The sequence below is a fragment of the Lemur catta genome, chromosome 16, assembly GCF_020740605.2.
Source record: "Lemur catta isolate mLemCat1 chromosome 16, mLemCat1.pri, whole genome shotgun sequence".
NCBI lineage: Eukaryota > Metazoa > Chordata > Mammalia > Primates > Lemuridae > Lemur > Lemur catta.
Window position 1 is genome coordinate 26,236,189 of NC_059143.1, and position 26,759 is coordinate 26,262,947.

At 36.6% G+C, this 26,759-nt stretch overlaps 1 protein-coding gene across 5 annotated transcripts in view; it reads right to left on the minus strand.

Annotated features, from left to right (window-relative positions):
• Positions 1 to 26,759, minus strand: part of RPRD1A (regulation of nuclear pre-mRNA domain containing 1A) — a 58,441-nt gene that overhangs the window by 6,459 nt on the left and 25,223 nt on the right. For 3 of the 5 annotated variants that reach the window (XM_045528007.1, XM_045528008.1, XM_045528011.1), the window contains exons 5-6: positions 24,260 to 24,386; positions 23,976 to 24,151 (exon numbers count right to left, since the gene is read on the minus strand). In XM_045528007.1, the coding sequence (XP_045383963.1) occupies positions 23,976 to 24,151; positions 24,260 to 24,386 (303 nt within the window). Of the gene's footprint in view, positions 1 to 21,944; positions 22,761 to 23,975; positions 24,152 to 24,259; positions 24,387 to 26,759 lie in introns of those variants that run through there. The other 2 variants (XM_045528009.1, XM_045528010.1) reach the window with 2 other exon arrangements.

A 26,759-nucleotide genomic window follows, 5' to 3' on the forward strand; every position in this document is an offset into this window, starting at 1 on the left:
TGCCAATAATTCTGCTCTCCTCTTCCATACGTCATTCGTTGTGACCTTAAGAAAACACTGGAAGAATTTCAACTGTGTCCACATGGGGATCTTTCATGGCCGATTAAAGGCTGTGGCCAATTCCAAACGTCCTAGCTACACTGTTACAGCTTCATGGCTTCTTACCCATCTCTTGAGAAAAAGAACAGCAGAATTTGTGAAGGAAAAAGCTGCAAAGTTGGTTTCTTAGGTGGTCTTACTTGTCTGTAGTATCACGTCCTTTGCCTTTCATAAGTTAACATACAAGTCTTCCCTAAGCCGCTGCCTTCAATATAACTATTAAGAAGCTTTGATTCTCATTTGTAGAATGCACCATAATTTACTTTTACTTCATTTTTGCTTGTGCTGAAATTGGGGCTCTTTGCTAGGATAGGAAAAATTAATTGGAGTATAGATCACAATAAAAACACTTTTTTTTTTAAAATGAGGCCAAGAAATTCCATGATGTCAGGGAGTTTCTGAGACTCTGAAGATTAGTCAAGCTGTTAACTTCTCCAGGGGACAGAGTACAAAGCAGATAAAGATCTTAGTAGTCCCTTACTCACCTTCTAAAAAACAAATGCCTGAACTTAGCTTGGTATCTAATTTTGGAATAGAAATATTTTTTAAATATAAAAGCCAACATAATCAAATCCTTTCTCATTTCTTTTCACCTTATCTATCCTATACCTCTCAGGTGGACCTGTCTTTTCTTCCTTGACTGTGTATATAAGAGTTTTACCTTTTAGTGGGAATTGCTTTACTGTAAATGAATGTCATCTAACAAACTGTAAAGTTTGATTAGTCTTCTAGATTGTTGACAAACGTGGAAAAGGGATGTTTTATCAGGTTTCAGCAGGTAACCTGGCTACTGGCTATTAACTGGGTTTTGAAAAACCAATAATGCTTACTTATGATAAGGGCAGATAACTATAAATAAGCTTTATATACTCCAAGATTTCATCCAGCACATTGTGACCCTAACCAAACAGCTACTACATTTTTCATGTGCTTACTACATGCCAACCATTGTTCTAAGCATGCCATTTAATCTTCACAGGTAGAGATTATTAATAGCCATGTATGACAAATGATGAAACTAAATCACAATTAACTACTGATTAAGAAACTTCACCCAAAGTCAACAGAGAGGGGCAAAAGGGGACTCAAAAACTTAAACAATCTGTTGTCAAAGTCCTCATGCTTAACCATTACCCTAACCTCCCTGTCACATCCTGAAATTATTTTGGGGATGAGTATTCTGAAGAAGTATGTTATCCAACTAAAAGCTACCTTTTGTCAACTATAGAATCACCATAGTGACAGAACAACCAGTCATGTCCCTAAAACTCAAAATCCAATAAGGAAACACATTGTGACTTGCATCAGATAGTCTAATTCTGTCATTAAAACATCTCTGAAATTCCTAGTAGTGGGAGTTATTTTCTCACGAATAATGACAAATGGGCTTTGAAATGGATTTTCTTAAACAAGAATAAGGAATAGCAGCAACAACACAGAGAAGATAAAAGGGAAAAGGGGGAAGCAAGGGGGCTACTTCATCCAGAAATGGTGCCAACACTCCAAGAAAGCTGAACCTACTGATATAATTATCAGTTTTGACCTTGGGGGCAGAGGGGTGGGTAAGCCAGGAGCTGACAGGTAGCGTATAACTTTAGTTAGTCCTCTGTTAGTTAAGCAACTTCATGCAGGGAGGAGGAATTTAAGGAAATGACCTATAACAATCAGTCTTTCTATACATACTGTTATTTAAATGAGGAAGCTGACTTAATCATGTTACCTTTTATTTTTTGTGTGGCCTTTCCACCTCATTCCCTTAGTATGTATTATCCAGTTACTAAAGAATCATATTATCTCAGGGTCATAAGTGTAATCTAACCTGGCATTTCTCAAATTGGGTGTCTTGTGAAGCATTGTTCCACAAGGTTTTAACAAGCAGGCCAAAAATCAGAGGTTCTGGGCTTGTTTGTAAAAAAGGGTTGTTTGCTACAGCCCTGCTCAGATCCTCAGTATCTGGGCAGAGTAAAGCTCCAAGAGTAGAATCTGGTTTGCAACATTCCTTAAAATCATTGAAATATTTTTTTGCTGAACACTTACTACCATCTCCCAGAGCTAAGTTTATATACAGAATGCAGTTAGGCAATCACTGGACCCAACATTTCTTGTCCTTGTGACTCAACTTCTTTTTGATTACCTCCAGCAATAGCAAACTCACTTTTGAAGAGTAATTTCATTGGATACAGAATTCTAAGTTGGTGGGTTTTTTTCTTTCAACACTTTTCACCTCACTCTCTTCTTACTTGCATGGTTCTGCTGAGGAGTCAACTGTAATTCTTATCTTTGTTCCTCTACAGGTAATGTGTTCCGCTCCACTCTGGATTCTTGCAAGGTTTTTTGTCTTTGGTTTTCTGCTCTTTGAATATGATATGCCTAAGTATAAACTGTAGGCTTTTGGGTATCCTGCTTGGTGTTCCCTGAGTTTCTTGGATCAGTGGTTTGGGGTATCTGTCACTAATTTTGGAAATTCTTGACATTACTACTTCAAATATTTTTTCTACTTCATTCTCTTCCTGGTATTCCAAGCCCACGTATGCTATACCTTTTCAAACTGTCCCACAATTCTTGGATTGTTTGTGGGAATTTCTTTCCCATTCTTTTTTCACTTTGCATTTCAGTTTGGGAAATTTCTATTGACCTGCCTTTGAGCCCACCCACTCTTCCTTTGGCAGTGTCCAGTCTGTTAAGGTGCCACCACTGGCACCCTTTGTTTGTGTTTTATTTCTAGCATTTGCTGTGATTTTTTTCTGAGCATTTCTACCTCTCTAGTTACATTATCCATCTGTTCTTGCGTGGTGTCTTTTTTTTTCCATTAGAGCCCGTAACATATGAATCAATAATTTTAAATTCCTGATCATTCCAGAACTTTTGTCATGCATGAGTCTGGTTCTGATGCTTGTTTTGTCTCCTTAAACTGTTTCTTGCCTTTTAGCATGCCTTCTAATTTTTTATTGAAACTTGAACATGATGCCAGGCAACAGTGAGGTTAACAGGTCTGGTCTGTTGTGAGGTTTTATCCTAATGTGGCAAAGAGTTAAGCTGTATTTAAGGTCTGCTTTAGATGTAGATGCCAGAGACTGAAATTCACTACTTTACTAAATAGGCCTTTCCTATTAGGCAGTTTTAACTGAACGAATGGTCTTGTTTGTCACTTCTAACATATCCACTGGTCCTAGTCCTGCCATAGGAAGTAAACCCAAATTCTCTTCAATGATAGCTTTCAAAGCATCTGAAGACAGACAGTCACTAAATTATACCCATGCCCAACTCCAATCTCCCCAGTTCCCTCAACTGTTCTCCAGGTTTTGTTTCCTTTTCCTCTGCCATCCTGGCCTTCTCCCTCTGGATATACTGAGGCAAGTTAATTCATTCTGCTTATGTGGAATCCAGAGTTGAAGACAGAAATCTGTGGTTTAACCAGCATCTGATGAAACAGAACGTATTTCTTATGCTTTGAACACCAGTTTATTAGTGTAGCTAAGACCATGCTAGCTACATCATCACGGTGACTACATACTATCAGTGCTTCCTCCCATGAAGTGATGCCAAGCCAGGTCCTGACTGTAGTGATGCAGTTAGCTTGGGGAAATCTAAATGCAGGAATTTATACTAAAATTTCTTAGGCAGAGAAAGGGTATGATGAAAGCAGTGCAGTGTTTCACAGTGATCCCCAATCGATGTGCTCTGGTTATGGGCCAATGGTCTGACTTGTTAAGAACATTTCCCAATAGATAATGTATCTTAATCATGTTAACCCACGGTGAATTAATCATGGAAAAGTTTCAGAGGTAGCCCTAAATCAAATGAAGTTGTAAACAAATCTGTGTGTATATGTGCCTTTTTCAAAGCTATTGCGAACTCAAAGAAGGTTAAAACCGCCACATTCTTTTCTTATTCTATAATTTGCCTTTCCAGTGTTTCATGGACACATCATAGACACATACCCTTTTTTCAAATCAAAGAAAACTAAACTTATTTGCCATATTCCCAACAGTCATATAACTAAAATATCCTTAAGAATTAGAATTAAAACACATATCCTGCAGCAAAATTTATTAGTAATAATTAGCTGCCTACTTAACATTTGTGAATCTCATTATATGTGAATTCTATCTCAATTTTAAAATGTATTAAGTTTATTAATTCTACAAAACTCCCAAGAATATTTCCTTATATTAGAATAAGATGCCTAAAAAAAGAAATAAAATAAAATAAATTAATAAAAAAAATAGAATAAGATGCCTGGATTTTAGAAAGGTTTCAAGCATGGAATAATAGATGCACTGAAACAGTAGCATTCTCCATAACCTGACCTAACCATGATCAGATTTGAGGGATGCTGTAAAAAGAATTCCAGCTTTAGGAAGCTAAACCTGACAATTCCGAGGTTACATCACTCTGAATGAGAAAAGGCTCTCCTTAAAATTTTGATTAACTGCTTAACAGGTTCACATTTTCTCGGAACCTCTTCGGTGCAATTTTATCAAAATTAACAATAATTAAATTCTAGCTCTAACACAAATCTTACCTCAAAAACAAGAATGGGTTAAATAGTTAGATGGTATATTTTCCAATGATACCACACCACCAATAAATTACAATGCGGCACTGAAGGAACTGGACTTAGAGAGGCAGTGAGGACTTTTATTATTCAAATACCTTCCAATATTCTGTATAGTAAATCCTCTCATTTGCTATGTAGACCTAGCTTTTTCAGTAGGTCCAACAAGTGTAACTTATTTACCCCCAGGTGGATAAATAGACCTTTTTAAAAAAAGTTCCATTCCTGTTTGAAATGAAACAATGATACAATAAATGCTGGCTTCCTATAATGTTAAGTTAAAAAAAAAACACATTTACAAACATTTTTCAAATGATGAAAATGCATACATGCAACTATCTAAAACAAAAAACAGAACAGTGAAACAAAATACATCAAAATACTAATGGTTGTTTTCAGTGGTTGGCGTAAACTTGTGAGTTGTTCTTTTTTTCTACATTTCAGTATTTTCCAAATTTTCTGTAATAAGCATGTACTGTATTTATAATGGGAAATGCTTATGAAATAGACATAAGAAAATTTTAGACTCTACATATACTGCTTTTGTAAGTTGAATTAAACTAAAGTACTAAAATGTTTTGTGTATGTGTATGTACCATGGAGTTCGACACAGCCAAAAGAATGAAAATACTGTCTTTTACAGCAACTTGGATGGAACTGAAGGCCATTATCCTAAGTAACTCAGGAACAGAAAAATAAATATCACATGTTCTTATTTATAAGTGGGAGCTAAACTATGGCTTCGAAAGGACAGAGCAGTAATAGACATTGCTGACTCAAAATGGGGGAAAGTAGGAGTCGGGGAGGCATGAGAAGTTACCTGTGGGGTACAATGTACACTATTCGGGTGATGGGTACACTAAAAGCCCAGACTTCACCACTACACAATATATTCTTTAAACAGAATTCAACTTGTACCCCCTAAATCTATTAAAAAATTTTTAAAGGGAAAAAAAAACAAATTATTACAAAAAGAAAAAAAAAAACCTCCTGAAGTACTCAGAAGTACCCAACTATTAGATAAGGAACAGGGAAGAAGTCAAAGGCATTGAATTTTAGAACTAGAATAGATCTTATAATTCATTAGGTTTGAAATACAGTTTGAAGATCAGGAAAGAATGGCCTTGGTAGTAGTACACGATTTGTTCCAGTTCACATAGTAAGTCCAGAATCCATAACTCCTGATTCTCAGTTCATTACTGCACTCCATATGCCATACTCACTAACCGAGACAGACGTCCAAGTAGGATGGAAATCTGTACATACAGCATGGCTACAACTGCTTTTTTCGCAACTATGTTTACGATGACATTTTTAATCTATGATTTTTTTTTCAAAAACTAAAGGAAATACATCAAAATGTTACCAGGAGCTGTTTAAATGGAATTTAAATGTATTCCTCAAATTTCCCATGAAATATGTTAACAGCTCTGTGCCTCAGTGTTCTCATTTACAAAATATTCATAGGCACAATAGTACCTACCTCACACAGTTGAGGGTGTCAATAAAAAATAGGAAAAGTACTTAGAACAGTACCTTGGCACAGTTAATGCTAAATAACTATTACCTTATGATTAAACTTTAAAGTATTTTCTCACAAACAATGAAGTTTAAGTGTAATAGCACGGTTTCAGGTTAGGTATAAAGACAGTGGTAATTTTTCAGCCACATAGTGTATAGAAATGTTTCCTTTATGTAATATTGGGAGGTTTCATTCAAGAAGCCTAAGAATTCTGAGAATCTCAAAACCACAAGTTATTAGAGGCTTCAAGGGCAGCATCTCCTGATAAAAAAAAGTCCTCCCCCATCCCCAATTATGAGTTTAGATGTTCAAATGGAAGGAAATGGTGTTCAGTGTTTAGCCAGAAAGAGGCAACAATGTCAGGGTGCAGACAATAAAATCTGGCAGGCTGAGCCCCAGCTGACATCCTAGAACTCTGCCTAGCTCACTAGCACTAGCCACCTAGAAGCTCCGCTCCATCCCGCAAATGATAAAATTCTAAGACAGGAAGTTGAGGGAAAAGGACCATCTGGCATATATGATTCCAGCTGCTGGATGGGGACACAACAAGAAATCTGCCCAGCATGAATAAAGCTGTACTGTTTGTTCCTTTCTATCTTCTTTCTTCTTCCCAGTTTTTCTTCTGTCCTTTCTTCATCTTTTTTCTCACTTCTTCACTTTGTTTTTGTTCCCTTGACTCATCCTCTGTTCTACTGTCAAAGGGAAACCCTTTAACACTTTGATCATTTACAACTGTATAGTGAAATTCTCAGTAGTTCTGAATTACCTACAAGGCATCTCCAGCTTTCACAGAATGTTCACTTTAATACACTATACACCAATAATCCTAAACAGCTTTTTTGAAACCAAATTCAGGCTTTCATATATTAACTAGCAACAGGTCAAAACCATCCCATGATGATGCTACAGTTAGTATTTCAGTTTTATACAGGAGGGTCTGTGGAGTTATGTGGGTGATGATACCTGTGACAAGAAACAAGGACAGGTATCAGGCACGCTGAGTGGCAAACATTTAGGTGGCTGACTGCATGTTCCATACTACAGGAAAATAAAAAGAGCATTTTCTGATTCTGAATTGGGACTCAGCATCAAAAAATTCCAGAGATCCAAATGCAAAAGGGATTTCATGAATTTGAAAATGACACTGCTTCTTTACATCTCATGAAAAAGCAAAAGAAGATGACAATCTTACACAGCTTTTGCTTGACAGATTGAAGAAAAGTTAATGAAAATGAGATTGCCATCAAAATCAGCATCGCAATCCCCAGGTCAATCTACTAAAAACAAAATCCTTCCCAACTCAATGATCAGTTCCTCCTGACTACTAAATGTTACTCATATTTAGCTGAGAGAGAATCCATTATTTTTAAAATGCACTGCCTATATTTAATAACTTACCTATGATCCTATTAATTTTATATTTTGAATACTACTCAGGGGCTTAAAAAGCATCAATAACCATAGTAATAAAATTTGTAATTGAAAAATCTACGGGGAAAAAATAACTGCCCTGAAAGTACACAATTCTGACATACTAAAATTTTGTATGATTTTTAAATTTCAGATTATGGGAGTACATTTTGGATGATTTTATATATATATTTTTAGTAATTAATGCATTATGTGCAACAGTAGAGCACTACATTAAGTTTAAACTCCATCAGCACAATTCCAGTTTTCTAAAATCTCACAGTGCATCTCACTTGCTCCACTGTTCCACTCTCCTCTGCTCTCACTTCACAGCCATCATGGCTTTGACACTGCTGGTTATACTGATACTTGCTTACTTGCCTATAATTTCCAAACACTTCTTTGCTGACCAGATAAACAGCTGTGAGGACACCCTGTCTTCTGATAGATCCTAACTGAGGGTGAGATGGGGGTGAAGAATCTCCAGGTGTTCAGGCATTTTCAGTAGTTACTTTTCATTACTATAATCTTTTTCTAGTAACTCTTTCCTAGGAGTAAATTTTTCCCTCTGAGCTTGCTCTCTTTCCAGAAATGCTTGCTAGGTGGTGCAATCATCTTATTTAACTAGACTGTATGGACAAGATCCACCACGGATTATCCCAGCAACTGGTTTTGCATGTACAGATGATCTCCATCACTCCTGGCCCTCATCAGCCTGAAGACATTGCCCTTTTCCTCTGTTCCAAGCTCCAACTCCTCACCACTGCTACCTGGACAAAGAAAGGGAATGCACAGGGGCTGGCTCTCCTGAATGTTTCCACTGCAGTGTCCTAAGTCACTATGCGTTGCTCCAACCTCCTGCTTCCAGATATCTCACTTCTGCTATGGAACATTTGTATGAATGTTCCCACCTTGACAACACAACAGGATGTGAGTTCTTTCTTCAATCCTATCAGTGTTCCATCTTCTATGAATACTGCCTTTTCTGGGGCATCCCTTCTCTTTTTAGAACATATATCTAACATATATTACATATATCTTATGTTGTAAATATAATTTCTTCATTTCCTACATATCTATTTCCTTATTTCAGCTATACTTATCTTTTTGGCAATCTTCATCAACCATTTTGAATAGAACTTCCTATGACAATGGAAATGTTCTGTATCTGTACTATCCAACATGCAGCCACTAGTCACATGTGGCTATTGGGCACCTGAAATGTGGCTGTCCACACACTTCACCTCTCTCAGCCCCTCCATTTCATGTCTGTCCTCCATTTCCTTTCCCTCTCTTCATTATATGTACCTTTACATTTTATATTTGTGTAATAGACTTGTAACATGTAAGTTATATTTACATACATCTTTACTAGTTATATAATATAATAAAGACAGAATATACTAGGTTTCATACATTTCTTTATTATATTCTAAAATATACTGTTTTCTGTAACTTCTAGAGAAAAGCTGCAACTCAGTCTAATATCTTAAAACAAAATTCAAGGGTACAATGTCTATTCTACTTTTGTTTTCTCTACGAGAATGAAAATCTAAACCAGGCAAGGAAATAGGGTGCACACAACACTTTAACTGAATCCAAGTCTCCTGACCTCATCAATCATATTCCATAATGGCAGTGAGGGGCAAGAGGAGCAGTAGAAAACACCTGGCACCAACCTGATTTCTGAAACAATTACTTCCAAGAAGTCACGAAAAATTACCAAAAGAGTAAACAGCAAGTACTTTACCTAATTTTGAAAAGAGGTAGAATCCATAAGTAGAAGACAAGTAAGCTTAATTCAGGTAAGCCAGAATCTCAGAAACTGATTGACTATATTGTTTAAAACAACGTGGGAATCCAGTTGCAATCACTGAGATACTAAGACTATAACTAGCAAAACACACACTTCCTATTTGGGAGGACCACTGTATATAGATATTAAAATATCACAGACACCTGACACTCAAAAGAGTATTCCTATAAAACTACGTAATTTCAATGGTTAAATGATAGATATAAAACCTCCAAGTCTTTTTTATTTTGGGCTAAAACTTCTGAGGTACTTACTATATGTTGGGCACAGTTTTAAGCACCTAACTCATTTAAATCCCATCATAACCACACAAAGTGGTGACAATTATTATCCCTATTTACAGACAAAGAAACTGAGGTCAAGTGCTTTGCCCAGTGTCACTGAGCTAGTGAGTGGAGAAGCAGAATTGAAACCCAGGCAATCCCGTTCCAGTGTCACCATTGTTCACCACAAAGTTAGCCTACCTCTCCAAGTGTTTATTAATTTAAGACCAAAGTCAACTAAGAAAAATTCCTAACTACACGGCTCTGTTTCTGGCCTCATCTCTTCAACAAGTATTTTTATTTTTATCTAGAACTTAAAATATATCCTTAAGAAATCTGCAGAAGAAACAAAGCTAAAATACAAAATGACAAAAGTCAACTTTTAAAAAAAGTCTACAGGCTGAAACATTGGCTCAACAACATAAAGACGCATATATTTTAAAAACTAATTACATAATAATCTGATGAACAACTCCAAGATTAACAATGGCAAATGTTATTTTTTAAAAAAAGGGTTTGAGACAGTTCCAAATTTAACATGACCAAAAACATGCCAATGTTACACTGCCAAAAATGCGTATGCTCTACAAACAAAAAAGCCCACAGCCTAGAAGTAAAAAAATTTATATACAGAAAAAAGTGCTGTAATTTATGCCATAGTAAAGAGTTTACAATAGTCCCTCCCTGTCCATAGTCTCATTTGCCATGGTTTCAGTTACCCAAGGTCAACCTCAGTCTGAAAATATTACATGGAAAATTCCAGGAATAAACAATTCCTACGTTTTATATTCTGTGCTGTTCTGAGTAGCATGATGAAATATCGTCTGATCTCACCCAGGACCTGGATCAGCCCTTAGTCCAGCATATCCATGCTTTACATGCTACCCACCCTATACAATGTGACTGTATAGGAAAAAACAGTACAGTCACGCACCACGTAACATTTCAGTCAACAGTGGACTGAATATACAATGTTGGTCCCATAAGGTAATACAGCTGAAAACTTCCTATGGCCCAGTGACAGCGTACCCATAAGGTAGTAGCACAATGCATGACTCACATGTTTGTGGTGATGCTGGTGTAAATAAACCTACTGTGCTGCCAAAAGTATAAAAGTGTAGCATACACAATTATTAACATTATATCTGATAAGGATAATAAACAACTATGTTACTGGTCTATATATTTACTGTACTATACTTTCTATTGTTAGAGTATAGTCCTTATTTAAAAAACAAAAAAAGTTAACTGTAAAACAGCCTCAGGTATACCTTTGGGAGGTATTCCAGAAGGCATTATTATCACAGGGAATGATGGCTCCATGCATGTTTTTGCCCCTGAAGGTTTCCCAGTGGGACAAGATGTGGAAGTGGAAGACAATGATATTGATAACCCTGGGCCTGTGTAAGCCTGGGTTGTTGTGTGTTTGTTAGTTTTTAACAAAAAAGTTTGAAAAGTAGCCATGTGTGGTGGTGTACACCTGGAGTCCCAGCAACTTGGGAGACTGAGGTGGGAAGATTGCTCAAGCCCAGGGTTCAAGCCCAGCCTGGGCACTGTAGCTTAAAAAAAATTTCTTTACAAAAATAAAATAGATTAAAAAGTAAAAAAAAAAAAAAAAAAAAAAAGTTTAAAAATAGAAAAAAACTTACAGGGGGCCGAGGGGGGGTGGCAAGGGCAATATACATAACCTAAACTTTTGTACCCCCACAATATGCTGAAATAAGAAAAAAAAAATTAGAAAAAAGAAAAAAACTTACAGAATAAGAATAGAAAGAATACATTTTTATAAAGCCATACAATGTGTTTGTGTTTTAAGCTAAGTGTTATTACAAGAGTCATAAGTTAAAAAAATTGTTTATAAAGTAAAAATTTACAGTAAGCTTGAGTGAATTTATTATTGAAGAAAAATTTAAAAATAAATTTAGTGTGGGGCAGGGGGGCAAAAAAATAAATTTAGTGCAGCTTAAGTATAGTGTTTATAAAGTCTACAGTAGTGTACAGATACGTCCTAGGCCTTCACATTCACTCCCACTCACTGACTCACCCACAGCAACCTCCAGTCCAGCAAGCTCCATTCATGGCAAATACCCAACTGTACAATTTTGTAATCTTTTAAACCACATTTTTACTGTACCTTTTCTGTATTTAGATGTTTAAATACACAAATACTTACCATTGCGTTAGAACTGCCTACAGTATTCAGTACAGTAACATGCTGTACAGGTTTGTAGCCTAAGAGCAATAGGCTACACCACAAAACCTAGGTGTGTAGTAAGTAGGCTATTCTACCTAGGTTTGTAAGTACACTCTATGAAGTCTGCACAACAAAATTGTCTACCTATGCACTTCTCATCCCCACTGTTAAGTGATACAGGGTTCAGTACTATCTGAGGTTGTAAGCATTCACCAGGGGTCTTGGAATGTAACCCCTGTAGATAAGGTGGGGACTATTGTATTTACTGAAATTTATTTAAGTGTCCTTTATTCAAAAAACCATAAAAAATGTAGATTCATTAATGTTTATAAAAAATAAACAGTAGGCCAATTAAGCAGTATTTTGCATTTACATTAAATAGACCCAAACGCTCCTGTAGACTTTGCCAAGCTCTGGAGGCATGAATATTTTATAGACATTACTGACATTCATACTCCAAATCATTTTAACAAGGAAACCTGTGGCTACTGTGGTTTTCAGAGGCACAGGAGGATCCAGGGACCACAGTAACAGAAGGGATACCAGATAGTGTGGGGGAGTGCTGGCAAAAAAGAGGCAAGGTGCCGGTCAGGTCTGAAATGACTCATTAACTTCACCAAACTCTGGCATTAACATCTCCTGATTCCTGATTCATTCTTGACCTGAGTAGCAGAATCTGTGAACTGGTCAAGTAAACATGACAATAAATCCCTTTCTTCAATAGAGACACACAAAAATCTGACAAAATAATCCATACTCCCAACATTAGACAAGCAGAGTTTTCATGTTGTAAGGAATAAGTATAATAAAAAATTATTCAGCCTTAAAAGTAAGGAAGAAAATTTTGACACATTCTATAACATGGATGAACCTAGAGGGTATTATGCTATGTGAAATAAGCCAATCACAAAAAGATACATTCCATATGCTTTCACTTATATAAGGTACCTGCAGTAGTCAAATTCAGAGAAAGATTGTTGGCTGGGCAAGAGAGGAAAATGGGAATTTGTTGTCCAATGGATATAATGTTTCAGTTTTGCAACATGAAAAGAGTTCTAGAGATAAGTTACATGATAATGTTAATGTACTTAACACTATTGACCTGTACACTTAAAAATACTTAAGATAGTAAATTTTATGTGTATTTTACAAGTTTTTAAAAATAGGAGAAAAAAAACTATACTATCCCTTTAATTGCACCCAGAATTTGTTCTACTAACTGGTTACATTTAGATCATTATACAATTTAAATGATCTGGTAAAAGGCAAAGAGAAGAAAAATGTGTAAAATAAAGGCTTCTGATACTTATTGCCAAACTGTCCTCCACAGATTGAATGTGAATTTATATCAACAATATGTAAGAAGAGTTCCTTTCCATTTCCACAAGGCTTTGTCATCACAAAGGATGTCACTTTGTTTTTTTTTAAATTATAACGAACTTAAGCATGGAAATCATATCTCGTTATTGTTTCAATTTCCATTTTTTCCTGTTTCTAGGAACTTAAGAGAAAACTACCACAGATAAGAAAAGACTTAGCTGGCAGGTGATCCAGAGCAATGTTTTCGATAGCAAGAAACTGGAAAAAATATATAACCTAAACAACAAGTAGCTGGTTACAGAAATGCTACTTCTATACAACAGAATACGACTGAGCTATTAAAAGGAGATTTATACTCGTGTGAAAATGTTTACAGTAAAATGTGCAAAAAAGACGCTATATAAAATAGCATGTACAGGAAGATTCCATCCCTCTAATCTTGCCAAATGTTATTTAATGGGTGATGAAATTTTAGGTGGTGTCTGTGCGTGCTCTTTGTTTCTAAACTACTTTTGCGATGAAGAAAAAAAAAAACCTTCAGTGCTACCACCCACTATAATTCAGGCCTTTATTGCCCTGCATTTAGTAAATTTTTCTTATTAAATCGCATCTGGTCTCCCTATTGCAAATCTCTCTCCACTCTACTCCACTGAGCAACTACAACCAGGTTTTCAGACACCGCCTATGTCACAACTCCCCTAGGCCCCTTGGCCTGTTATCACCATCAGCTAAACCTGACATCATTCAAGTGCCCTCAACACTGTGTCCCCAATCTACTTCCATTTTGCTTTTTTTTTTTTTTGCTTTTTTTGCTATATTGCTTCTCCACCCACCAATCTACTTTTCAGTCTCATCTAATTCCTAAGAACTCTCAGCTGCAATAAGAAACAAGCTGTAGTAGTCCCCATTATAGTTTAGGGACTTCCTTTGCCTCAGGCAGAGTGTAACTACTTATATGCAGAATTTCGTTAACCGTCACAATGCCTCTCTTGACAGCTATTACTATTACCATTACCATTCCAAGAATGAGTGAACAGGCACAGAAAGCAATTACAGCTTAAATTCCTCTTTTACACACTATATCTATCATAAAAGGAACGCTGGCTTAAGGATTCTGATTTCATTTGTAGTTCCAGTTCTTCCACTAGGTGGCACTGTTACTCTTTACAAATGCTGTACTTACGTACTGCAGACTTCTGTTCATTTGTTAGGTTATTCTTACTACTGTTAATGTGTTATTCTTGTTCAGAAGGGGAAGAAAGGCAGGCTGGTAAAATAACTTTACAATTTAAAAATGGTCATTTAGGCCAGGCGCAGCTCATGCCTGTAATCCTAGCACTCTGGGAGGCTGAGGCAGGAGTATCACTTGAACTCAGGAGTTCGAGACCAGCCTGAGCAAGAGTGAGATCCTGTCTCTACTAAAAATAGAAAAATTAGGCGGGCATGGTTGTGACTGTAGTCTCAGCTTCTCAGGAGGCTGAAGCAGAAGGATCCCTTGCATCCAGGAGTTTGAGGTTGCTGTGAGCTAGGCTGATGCCATGGCACTCTAGCCTGGGTAACAGAATGACGCTCTGTCTCAAAAAAAAAAAAAAAAGCATTCCAGTCACTCTGTTAGCAATCAACAAACACTGATGTGAAAACATGCTTCATCTGCTTGAAGAATAAAATGTATGCCAGTGACATGATACAAGATGTACAACATGAGGTTAAATGGAACATCATAACTAGTGATCTCATAGGCTACAAAAGTTTAAAATAAGATCGAAAAGTTTAATGGGAAGCATGGATGAGTTTTAAAGACGGGTATAGGCTGGGCACTACAGCTCCTGCCCATCATCTCAGTGCTTTGGGAGGCCAGGGTATGAGGATCACTTGAGGCCAGGAGTTTTGAGACAAGCTTGGGCAACCCAGCAACCCTGTTTCTACAAAAAATTAAATTAGCCAGGCAAGATACCAGGTGCCTATAGTCCTACCTAGTAGGGAGCCTGAGGCAGGAGGATCACTTGAGCCCAGGAGTTTGAGGCTGCAGTGAGCTATTATGCTGCTGCACTCACTTATGCTGGGCAACAGTGAGATGGTCTCTTCAAATAAAAAAAGAAAAAAGAGTGTGATGGAACCTGATTTCTTCTTAAAAGATCCTCTCGCTGCAGTGATGTAGGGAGATATGAGAGGAAAGGGAACAGGAAGGTCAGTTGTTAACAATCCAGGTAATATATAACAACCATTTAGACACGGGTGGTTTGGCAGCAGTTATGAAAGACATGTATTATAGTTCTATTTAATAAGACACAATATAGTCTTCCATTTACATGATAGATCAAACTCATGTTTACCTGCTCCCTCCCAAAAAGCCACTAAAACAATGTATAAAGCAAAAACTCACTAAAACAACGTATAAAGCAAAAACTCACAGGGACAGAGGAGAGGGGACCACAGATGTCAAGAACCATTTGGAAGATCGAAAAAACTGTAACAGAGGATAATGACCAAAAGTAATGCAATTCATCCTACAGAACTCTGGATACGCTCAGGACTTTGAGGTACCTGGCTCCTTAAAATGTGATGGTGAGTCTTAACGCTGACAATGAGGATCAATTGAAAAATCTTTACATGAATCTGTTAAAACCCTTATCCACAGAGCTGAAAGATGGGAAACAAGAAACTGAGAAGAAAATCTGCATTTAGAGATCCAAATCAGAAAGGCAAGAGGTAAACCACCACTCTGAAAACAGATACCCTATGGTATCTACTCAGCAAATCCTGAGGTGTTTTCTTTGAAGAAAATGAATGGCCTAGAACAGATGAATCATCAAAGATGACAATGACCTGGCACAATTACCGAAAGTCAGATTGGTAATAAGTATGGAGTCTTTAACACGAATCAGCAATTTCATCTTTAGAAATTTATCACAAGAATAGATGTGATAAATGAGAGTGAAAAGTTAACATGTCTTCCTTACTAAACTTACTCTTTCTTTCATTTGAACACTTAGAGGCAATCAGAGTTATTAATTTGTCTCATTTCAGTACTGTTGTCTCAGGGAATAGGGAGGCCCGAAGACGGAGAGAGACAAGGAAGGGCCAGTCGGCCGAGACAGGCATAAACCTAGGCCACCTGCACCAATTAACCAAGTTGTGAATGCAAATGGAAAGTATTTGAAGGAAATTAAAAGTATTACTCTAGGCTGGGCCTGGGGAGGTCACCTCTTAGGGGACCCCTGCACTCTGCTGCCAAAATAAAAAATAAAAAATTGTTTTAAAAAGTATTACTCTACTGGACACACTAATGATAAGCAAAACAGGCTTACAGCTGATAGGCAGTTTTCATGGTCTGAATAGAAGATCAAACTAGCCACAACATTCCCTTAAGCCAAAGCCTAATCCAGAGCAGGGTCCTAATTCTTTTTCTTTTTAATTCTTCATAGTTAGAAGTCAATGCCTGACTTTAAACTTGAAAGGACAGTCTGACTCTTGTTAGGAGGTAATTCAGCTGGTGACTTTAAGTTGAAGCCAATTCTAGGGCCCTTAAGAATTATGCTAAAACCACTCAGCTTGTGCCCTATAAATGGAACAAAGCCTGGATGACAAAACATCTGTTTACAGCACGGTTTAAAAAAGGTTACTTTCAAAATACTACTGCTCATTGACAATGTACCTGGTCACCCAAGAGCTCTCATAAAGATGTACAATGAGATTAATATTGTTTTTTTTTTTTTTTGAGACAGAGTCTCGCTGTGTTGCCCAGGCTAGAGTGAGTGCCATGGCATCAGCCTAGCTCACAGCAACCTCAAACTCCTGGGCTTAAGCGATCCTACTGCCTCAGCCTCCCAAGTAGCTGGGACTACAGGCATGCGCCACCATGCCCGGCTAATTTTTTTACATATATATTTTAGTTGGCCAGATAATTTCTTTCTATTTTTAGTAGAGACGGGGTCTCGCTCTTGCTGAGGCTGGTCTCGAACTCCCGACCTCGAGCGATCCACCCGCCTCGGCCTCCCAGAGTGCTAGGATTACAGGCGTGAGCCACCGCGCCCAGCCTAATATTGTTTTAATGCCTGCTAACACAACATGCCTGCAGCCCATGGATAAATAAGTATTAATAATTTCGATTTTCAATTCTTATTATTTAAGAAATACATTTCGTAAGGCTACAGCCGCCATAGATAGATAATGATTCCTCTGGTAGATCTAGGCAAAGTGAATTGAAAACCTTCAGAAAAAGATTCACCACTCTAGATGCTATTAAGAACATTCATGATTCATGGAAGGAGGTCACACTATCAACATTAACAGGAGTTTGGAAGAAGCTGATTCCAACTGTCATGGATGACTTAGAGGGGTTCAAGATTTCAGCAGAGGAACGTGACTGGACTGCAGCAATCTCATGATAAAAATCTAAATAGATGAGTTACTTCTTACAGATGAGCAAAGAAAGTGGTTTCTTGAGATGGAATCTATTCCTGGTAAAGATGCTGTGAACACTGTTGAAAATAACAAAAGTTAGGGGATAAAGCAGCAGCAGGGCTAGGGAGGGCTGACTCCAATTTTGAAAGAAATTGTACTGTGGGTAAAATTCTATCAAACAGCACCATGTGTGACAGAGAAATCTATCATGAAAGACTCAATAAATGCAAAAAACTTCATTGTCTTATTTTAAGAAACTGGTCGGGCTCAGTGGCTCACGCCTGCAATCACAGCTACTCGGGAGGTTGAGGTGGGAGGACCACTTGAGGCTAGGAGTCAGACCAGCCTGGGCAACACAGTTAAGACCCCATCTCTAAAAATATGAAACAAAAAATTAGCCAAGTGTGGTGGCACACACCTATAGTCCCAGTCACTCTGGAGGCCAAGGCTGGAAGATTGCTTATGCCCAGGAGTTTTAGGCTGCAGTGAGCTATGACTGTGCCACTGCACTCCAGCCTGGGTGACAGAGCAAAACCCTGTCTCAAAAAACAAACAGAAGAAAAGAAACTGGTCGGGCAAGGTGGCTCACACACACCTGTAACCGCAGGACTTTGGGAGGCCAAGGTGAAAGGATTGCTTGAGAACAGGAGACCAGCTTCAGCCAACATAGTGGGAGACTCTGTCTCTATGAAAAGTAGAAAAATTAGCCCAGAGGCTAAGGCAGGAGGATTACTTGAGCCCAAGAGTCTGGGGTTGCAGTGAGCTATGCTGACATCATTGCTCTGCAGCTAGGACTACACAGTGAAACCTTGTCTCAAAAACGGACGGACGGACGGAAGGAAGGAAGGAAGGAAAAGAGAAATTGCCACAGCCACCCCAACCTTGAACCACCACCCTTGTCCATCAACAGCCACCAACTTTGAGACAAGACTCTCCACCAGGAAAAAGATTTGACTCACTGCAGGCTAAGATGATCACTAGCACTTTTTAGCAATGAAGTGTTTCTTAATTAAGGTAGTATATATGGTTTTTGTAGACATAATGCTACTGCGCACTTAATAAACTACAAAATAGTGTAAACATAACATTTATATGCACTGGAAAACTAAGAAATTTGTGTTGTTTGCTTTATTGCAATATTCCCTTTATTGCAGTAGTCTGGAACTAAACACACAATATCTGAGGTATGCCTCTAAATATGATTTCAATGGAAAAACACAGAGCAAAATAACTATTAAAAATAACTGAACCACAGAAGAAAGACTCCATAATCAGTTCTCCATATTCCTACCACTATATGTCCTTGAATAACATTTGTAATTTGATAAATCAATAACCATAAAATGATACATTCAGGTAACACTTTCAGCAACAGACTTTTAAATTTGTACTTTCAGTGCTATATATTTAAAACAATTTTATTTCCTGTGTTAAGAGACTATGACATTAGGAATTTCTAAATCATTAACTGTCTCAGGTAAAACAAAATTTATATTAAACATTTAAAAATGCAAATTGAACTTTATTTCTGAAAACAAAAAGTTTTATGAAAGAACTGCTGAAATACCTGGAAAATACGTCTACCAAATAGAGAGATAGACAAAAATAGAGAAAAGGCTAAATAAACATCTAATTAACAAAATGTTGCCATTTAAAATATGAATTGTGAAGGCAAAATGTGAAAATAAGTGAGTGAAAATAATAATTTGTTTAACAATAATTGTGATTAAAATTATAAACATGAATACTAGAAAGTGATCAAAATCAAAACCTACTGTGTAATTAAAGGTGGGTAAGACAAATGGGCTAGGCTGGGCGCGGTGGCTCACGCCTGTAATCCTAGCACTCTGGGAGGCCGAGGCAGGCGGATCATTTGAGCTCAGGAGTTGGAGACCAACCTGAGCAAGAGCAAGACCCCATCTCTACTAAAAATAGAAAGAAATGAGCTGGACAACTAAAAATATATAGAAAAAAATTAGTCGGGCATGGTGGCACATGCCTTTAATCCCAGCTACTCAGAGGCATTAAGGATCGCTTGAGCCCAGGAGTTTGAGGTTGCTGTGAGCTAGGCTGACGCCACGGCATTCTAGGCCGGTCAACAGAGTGAGACTCTGTCTCAAAAAAAAAAAAACAAAAACAAAAAACAGTAGTAAAGACAGACTAAATCACTAATTAACTGACTCATCAATAAATTGAAAGGAGGTTTTACTATCACTTTCAAACAGATCCTTATATCATACCCTTAAAAAAATTCTAATGGATAAAATTATCAGAAAAAACTACTGGAAAACTGTAGAGTATTCCCATGGTTATGAATTGAGAAGGCCATCTTAAGTGTAACTAGAAAGCCCAAAATCTATAAAGGCAAAGACAGATGTTAAGATATAAAATTAGAACCAAATAGAAAAGTGGTACAGGGAAGTTGCGAGAAATAAAATGGTTAATAAATATTTTTTAAAGATAACTAATCTGAATAAAGCAAAAATTTTAACCTATCAGATATGCATCAATTAAAAAGATTACTGACATTCAGTGTGGGCAAGAAGAACAGCTATCAAACAGCAAAAAGTTTAAAAAGCAAAACATTTTGGAGATCTTGAGTACATCATCAACATTTAAACAAGTTCCTTTTGCTCCAGCTATATTTCACTGAGAATCAATCCTGCAGATGTGCTTGCACAACTATGCAAATCTGCATCACCAACATGTTCTCTGTAGTACAAGTTCTCATTTTAATATCATGGATGGGTTCTTGGAAAGTGGGACTGTAAGTGAAATGACGTACAGCACATCCTGGAATAATGTTTTGTTCAGCATTGCTTTGTTGATTAGGGAAAAAAATGGTTTTGTTATACATTGTTTCACTTACAGTCCCAGTTTCCAAGAACCAATAATGTTTTAAGTAAGGACTTACTATACTATCTATAATATAAAAAGTGTTACAATAATGAATGAAAGCAACTTAACAGAGGCAATCTGACACCATTAGAAGAGGGAAAGACAATATTCTTACGATGAACACTATATACTTGTTTTAAAAAACAAAGTAGATCTAAATATACTGACATAAGATTGCAAAAGATAAACACATCCTCTCTGGCATACATTCCCATTCTGGTTTCTAAAACCTGGAACTATCATTTGATTTAAAAAGAGCTACCCTGGCCGGGTGCGGTGGCTCACGCCTGTAATCCTAGCACTCTGGGAGGCCAAGGCAGGTGGATCGCTCGAGGTCAGGAGTTCGAGACCAGCCTGAGCAAGAGTGAGACGCCCGTCTCTACTAAAAATAGAAAGAAATTATCTGGCCAACTAAAACTATATATAGAAAAAATTAGCCGGGCATGGTGGCGCATGTCTGTAGTCCCAGCTACTCGAGAGGCTGAGGCAGTAGGATCGCTTGAGCCCACGAGTTTGAGGTTGCTGTGAGCTGGGCTGATGCCACGGCACTCACTCTAGCCCAGGCAACAGAGCAAGACTCTGTCTCAAATAAATAAATAAATAAATAAATAAATAAATAAATAAATAAATAAATAAATAAATAAATAAAAAGAGCCATCCAATTATGACTTCCAATTTTCTATGGAAATCTACCCCACAGAGTAGAAAATTTATTTTCTACAATGTCTAGCAATTTAAAATAAATCAATGTACTATGAGATCAATAGGGACTTTTCAAAACCATGTTTCCTTATACCAACTGTATCATGAAAAAGTATTCAAAATTGAGCAAAACATGACAATATCTTATTGAATATGGACGAATTTCTGACCTCTATATTGCCCCTCTCCAAAAATGTTACTTGTAATTCTCCTATTCATGTATGCCTTCCATGATAAGGTTAAGTAAACAATCATTTATGCAATACTTTCAACTTCTGAATGGTGAAATAGATTTTATAAATATAAACAGAATTTATTTAGTCTATTTTAACACTTAATCTGCTTAATAACCAACTAAAGTCAGAAGTTTCAAAAATAATGATTTCCAAAATTTTAAAACACTTCATGTTTACATTCATTACAAATGCTTTGACAGTGACTTCCTTAAGAAATATGAAATAGCCAATTCCTGAAGTGATCCTTTAAATTTATGTCCCATTTTCAAAAAAAGAGCAACTAATGACACTTGGGTACCTGGTCAATCACAGTTAATATTCTAAGATGTATAACTGAAAACTATTTGATGATATCACAGCTTATGCAGAGAAGTATAAATCTTCACCTCTCAGTCTCAAATTCCGAGTGATGCCCCCCAAAAGGCCCAAATATCCTAGTATAAAAAATGCCCAAATATCTCAAATCATTTTCACATCTTCTGACAAAGGAATCACTTAGTTCTAAACGATAATTTACAAAGAGTTCTGCAGAATAACTTCCAAGTTTCTGTAGAAATCTAAGTATTTCTTTACTTGTAAAAAAATTTTGAACGTCATTGAGGTGGTTTCTTCTTCATAATAAAATCCATTTATGTGAAAAGAACAACAACAAAAAGCTCCTAGAACCCTATATTTCAAGACAGTGATTACCTCTGAGGACAGAGGGAGCAGAAAGGGTTGGAGAAATAGGGCTGTAGCATTTGCTATAATCTTACACTTCTTTTATAGGAAGCAAATATGTCTTTTTGATGAAATGCACCGATTCTGGAGGCAGATTCCCTGGGTTCCAAATAATTTGTGACCTTGAGCAATCTCAGTTCATCTCCCTGTACATCAGTTCTATATCTGTAAACTGTGGATAATAATACATCTTGCTGTATAAGATTAAATGAGTCAATCATGTGAAGTGCCCACAATAGTACCTGACACATGGTAAATGTTAACATTGTTATTATCAGCCTCATCTGTGACTATCAACTACAAAATCTGGCCGGAAGGCACTTGGAAAAGAGGTTGTAGGGGGTGGCATCTGATCAATTTTCTACACTTCCATTTGAAATATAAATTCTATTTTTATAAATGGTGAGAAATGACCAAAATCATAAGTGAGAAAGTAGTATAAGGTAGAAAAATAAAGTTTCAGTCTTCTCTTAAATTTTCAGAAACATGAGACAATGCAGGCTTTGGAGTTTAATATTTATTTTTAGCAGGAATATGCTAATGGTGATGACATCATTAGAAGATACGCCCATGTCCAATATCTGCAACAGAAGCTTGATAGAAGTTAAAGAAATCACACTAAAACACAAAAATTGTATGACATTACTTACCCTTTAATTCTGCAGACAATAAAACCAATAATAATATTTATAAAATTGAAGTTTCATCACAAGATCAAATACTGTCAAGTTAACTACCAAATTCATCTTTAAAAAGAAAATCCATCTTTTCTTTTCCACATAGAAGTGAGCAACCTCTTCAAAGTGCCAACAGGTTATCTAAGGGTGTTTATGTGAGCAGAGTAGGAGCAAATTTAAGAGGCATAGTACTAAACTGAGAGCTGGGAATTTTGGGTGGGAGTTATCTCACACGTAGCAATGGTAATGTAATCTAAGCACCATTTCTGGCACAGAGAGTGCTGAACCAAGAACTAAGCACTAATAAAGCAACTTAATATGAGTAGTACCATGAGTTACCTACAAATTTACAGTGAGCTGTCCACAAATAAAGGGATCCACACAAATTAGAATTTCTCCCATATACTATTAGAATAAGAAGTTGCTACAGCAGTAAACAATTTAAACAAGAACTACTCAGCTGGAAGTTTATTTTAAATAAACTTATTTATATTAGTTTATTTTAAATAAAGTTTATTTTAAATAAATCTGGCTCATCTACCCCTTAAAATGGCTACTCTAATCAAAGTAAAGATGAGTGTGCTTCTTTTTATTACCTCCTACACTCACAGACTTCTCATGAACAGTATCAGTCATTACTTAATTTAAAAGAGCAATGAACTGCTTCCTAAGGGTGTGAGCCGGAAGTGGGGAGTGGGAATATGTTAAGCATCAGAATCAGAGGTGAATAAGGGAGTTAATAGGAAAACTTAATGATATACCTAAAACACTCAATGTTCTCAAAACAGAAATTAAATAAATCTAACCACAATTTACTGCAGTTAACACCACACTTCATACCAACTTTATCCTATTGTTTTTGTGCCTAGAATAAGGGTTTGAACTGGTAAGATAAATTACTATTACATAGAATTTCACATGAATAATTTTAAAATGCAATCGATTCTGCTACTTCTAAATTTCTTTAGTTAGGCAGATTGATTTGGTTCAAGGAGAAGAAAATCCATTAACACAAGGAGCTGCTTACCTGAGTAACTACCTAAAAAGGCCTATGGTTAAAAAGATGCAAAATGTACAGGTATGTTAAAGTATTTTAAAATTCCTATGAAAAAGTAAGTTAAATACATAAGTACTAAAGAAGGAAAAGGTTACGCACTTCCAATTTATGCTCTTTCTCTGCAAGGGCTTCCTTTTGACAACGAAGAAAATCTGCTAACATTCGAGTGAGCTGCTTCCTATCATCTATTTCTGCCGCCAGTCTGCCATTGTAATCTGCCAGCAACATACAAGCATCCTCTACCATTTTAGAAAGCCTTTCTCCAGATTCTTTATCTAAGAAAAGCACAGGATAATAAAATATTATACAACAAAAACAATGACATGTGCTGTTCTCTCATCCCAACTCCCAAAAAAGTTCTGGATCACAGTTTCTTTTCTTACCTGTTATTTTATCTAGTAGGGATACTTCTTGGACTTCAACAGGTAAAGAAGCTATTCTCTGATGAACTGCTGCATCACCTGAAGCTGCATTTTCTAGATCTTGTAATGCTCTAACCAGATCTAGAGTCTAAAAAGTACACAACTTCAGAACCAAAATAAATGAAGCTTAAAGAAATACAGAAGACGTGAAATTTAATTCATATTCTTTAAGCCTTATGGGCTATTTATTAGTGTAAAGTTTCTGATATAAACTGCTTTTAAAGGAAGTCCATTTCTTTTATGTATTAAGAAACAGAAACTAAACTATGTTAGGTGTTGAAAATATAAACAAGGCTGGGTGCAGTGGCTCATGCCTGTAATCACAGCACTTTGGGAGACCGAGGTCAGAGGATTGCTTGAGGCCAGGAGTTTAAGACCAGCATGGGCAACATAGCAAGACCCATCTCTGCAAAAAAATTTTTAAATTAGCCAGGCATGGCAGTGTGCACCTGTAGTCCCAACTACTCAGGAGGCTGAGGCAGGAGGATGGATCACTTCAGCCCAAGTATTTGAGGGTTACAGTGAGCCACAATAGGGCCACTGCACCTCCAGCCAGGGCAAAAGAATAAGACCCTATCTTTAAATAAACACATCCATACATCCATATTAAATACATAAATAAATGAAAACAAATGAGACAAAACCCTAGCCCTTAAAGAGCTCACTGTAATGATGGCGACAGTGGAAAAATAATTATCTGATTATTAAAAATGAGTTAAGTGATTGATTTATATGCCAAATATATCAGTGGTAAAAGGGAATGTAGGCTATAACTTCAATCTAGAGAATACAAGTTTTATGTATGATATATACATTATCATTGTATATAAGATGACTTTTTAAATATAAAACTGGATACTGGGGGCAAAGGGATACAAATTCTCTACTACAACACAGAAGAGTCTCCCAGATTCCATTTCTACATGCTGTAATTAAAGCACAAGAGAAAGGCAGCTTTGGAATATGTTCAAATATGGTATCTTCAATTATCTATGCCTTATTAATAAGATCCTTAAAATATTTCATAATTCTGTGTATCTGATGACTAATATTTATATATTACTTTATCATTAAAATATTTTATAATAGCTGCACTGTTTTCAGACCAGCAATAATTAGGAGAGAAGGGCAATTCTTTGCTGCTGATTTCACAGTTTATAATATCTGTAAAATTATTCCAAAGAAAAATGATTAAATTTTCTTTTTACTAACTAGTCTCCATCCCTGTCCCATCTTTCTTGTCTTTCTTTTTTTGAATTTCTAAGACTAGATTCAGAGACACTAGGAAATTACACATACTGCTAGAAAATATAGGATATTATTAATTCTATGTATATATTAAGATGACATTGCCTAAACGCTTCTTCCTGGTTGGTAAAAGAGAAAAAAAAAGATGGCATTAACAGTCACTAATTTTTCTTTAAGCTATTCTCTTACAAAAAAATACTATCATTAGGATCTAGCACATGGCAAAATACTCTTCTAAGCGTGCTTTTAATTCTTTAGAAGTGTGTTTAAAATCCCAGTATTTTAAAAAATAATTTCAGGCTGGGCATGGTGGCTCACACCTGTAATCCTAGCAACTCTGGGAGGCCGAGGCGGGCAGATTGTTTGAGCTCAGGAGTTCAAGATCAGCCTGGGCAAGAGCAAGACCCTGTCTCTACTAAAAAATAGAAAGAAATTAGCTAGACAACTTAAAATATATGGAAAAAAATTAGCCGGGCATGGTGGTACATGCCTGTAGTCCCAGCTACTGGGGAGGCTGAGGCAGGAGGATTGCTTGAGCCCAGGTGTTTGAGGTTGCTGTGAGCTAGGCTGATGCCAACGCACTCTAGCCCAGACAACAGAGTGAGACTCTGTCTCAAAAAAAAAAAAAAAAAAAAAAAAAAATGAGCAATGACAATTACCAGAAAGCTTGTTTCTCATAGTGCCACAACTAACTGATATAAAATACTATTTTTTTAATCAGTCTTAGAAAGTTCCAAAATTTTAGGGAGTTCTAAGAAGAAATTTGGCTTTCTGGTCTTGACAATGCTTATATGCTTCAACTACAAGTTGACCTTATAACACCTTCACATTCCTACATGGATTCATTCTAAGTTCTCTGGAAAGGATTTTGGCCATTCTTATAAACAATGATATAAATAAAGTGCTGAGTACAAAGCTGAACCACTAAGAATTAAGCAGCACAATTAATCTGAAAATAGTCATCATAAAACAAAGAGCAATAGCATTTTATACAAGTACTAGAGAAGAGGCAGATGGTTACTCCAAAATACTCCTAAGAAGTGTAACTTCATCAGGGAGGGTGGGAGAAGGTCAGATCTTTTATCCAGAATGCAGGTAAAATGCTGTGCATGGAATTACAATGGTACTCTCAGCACAAAATGATTTTCTGTCTTGAGTTATTACCAATAGGAAGAAATATAAATCTCAGGGTTTGATTGTTCCAGATGTTATT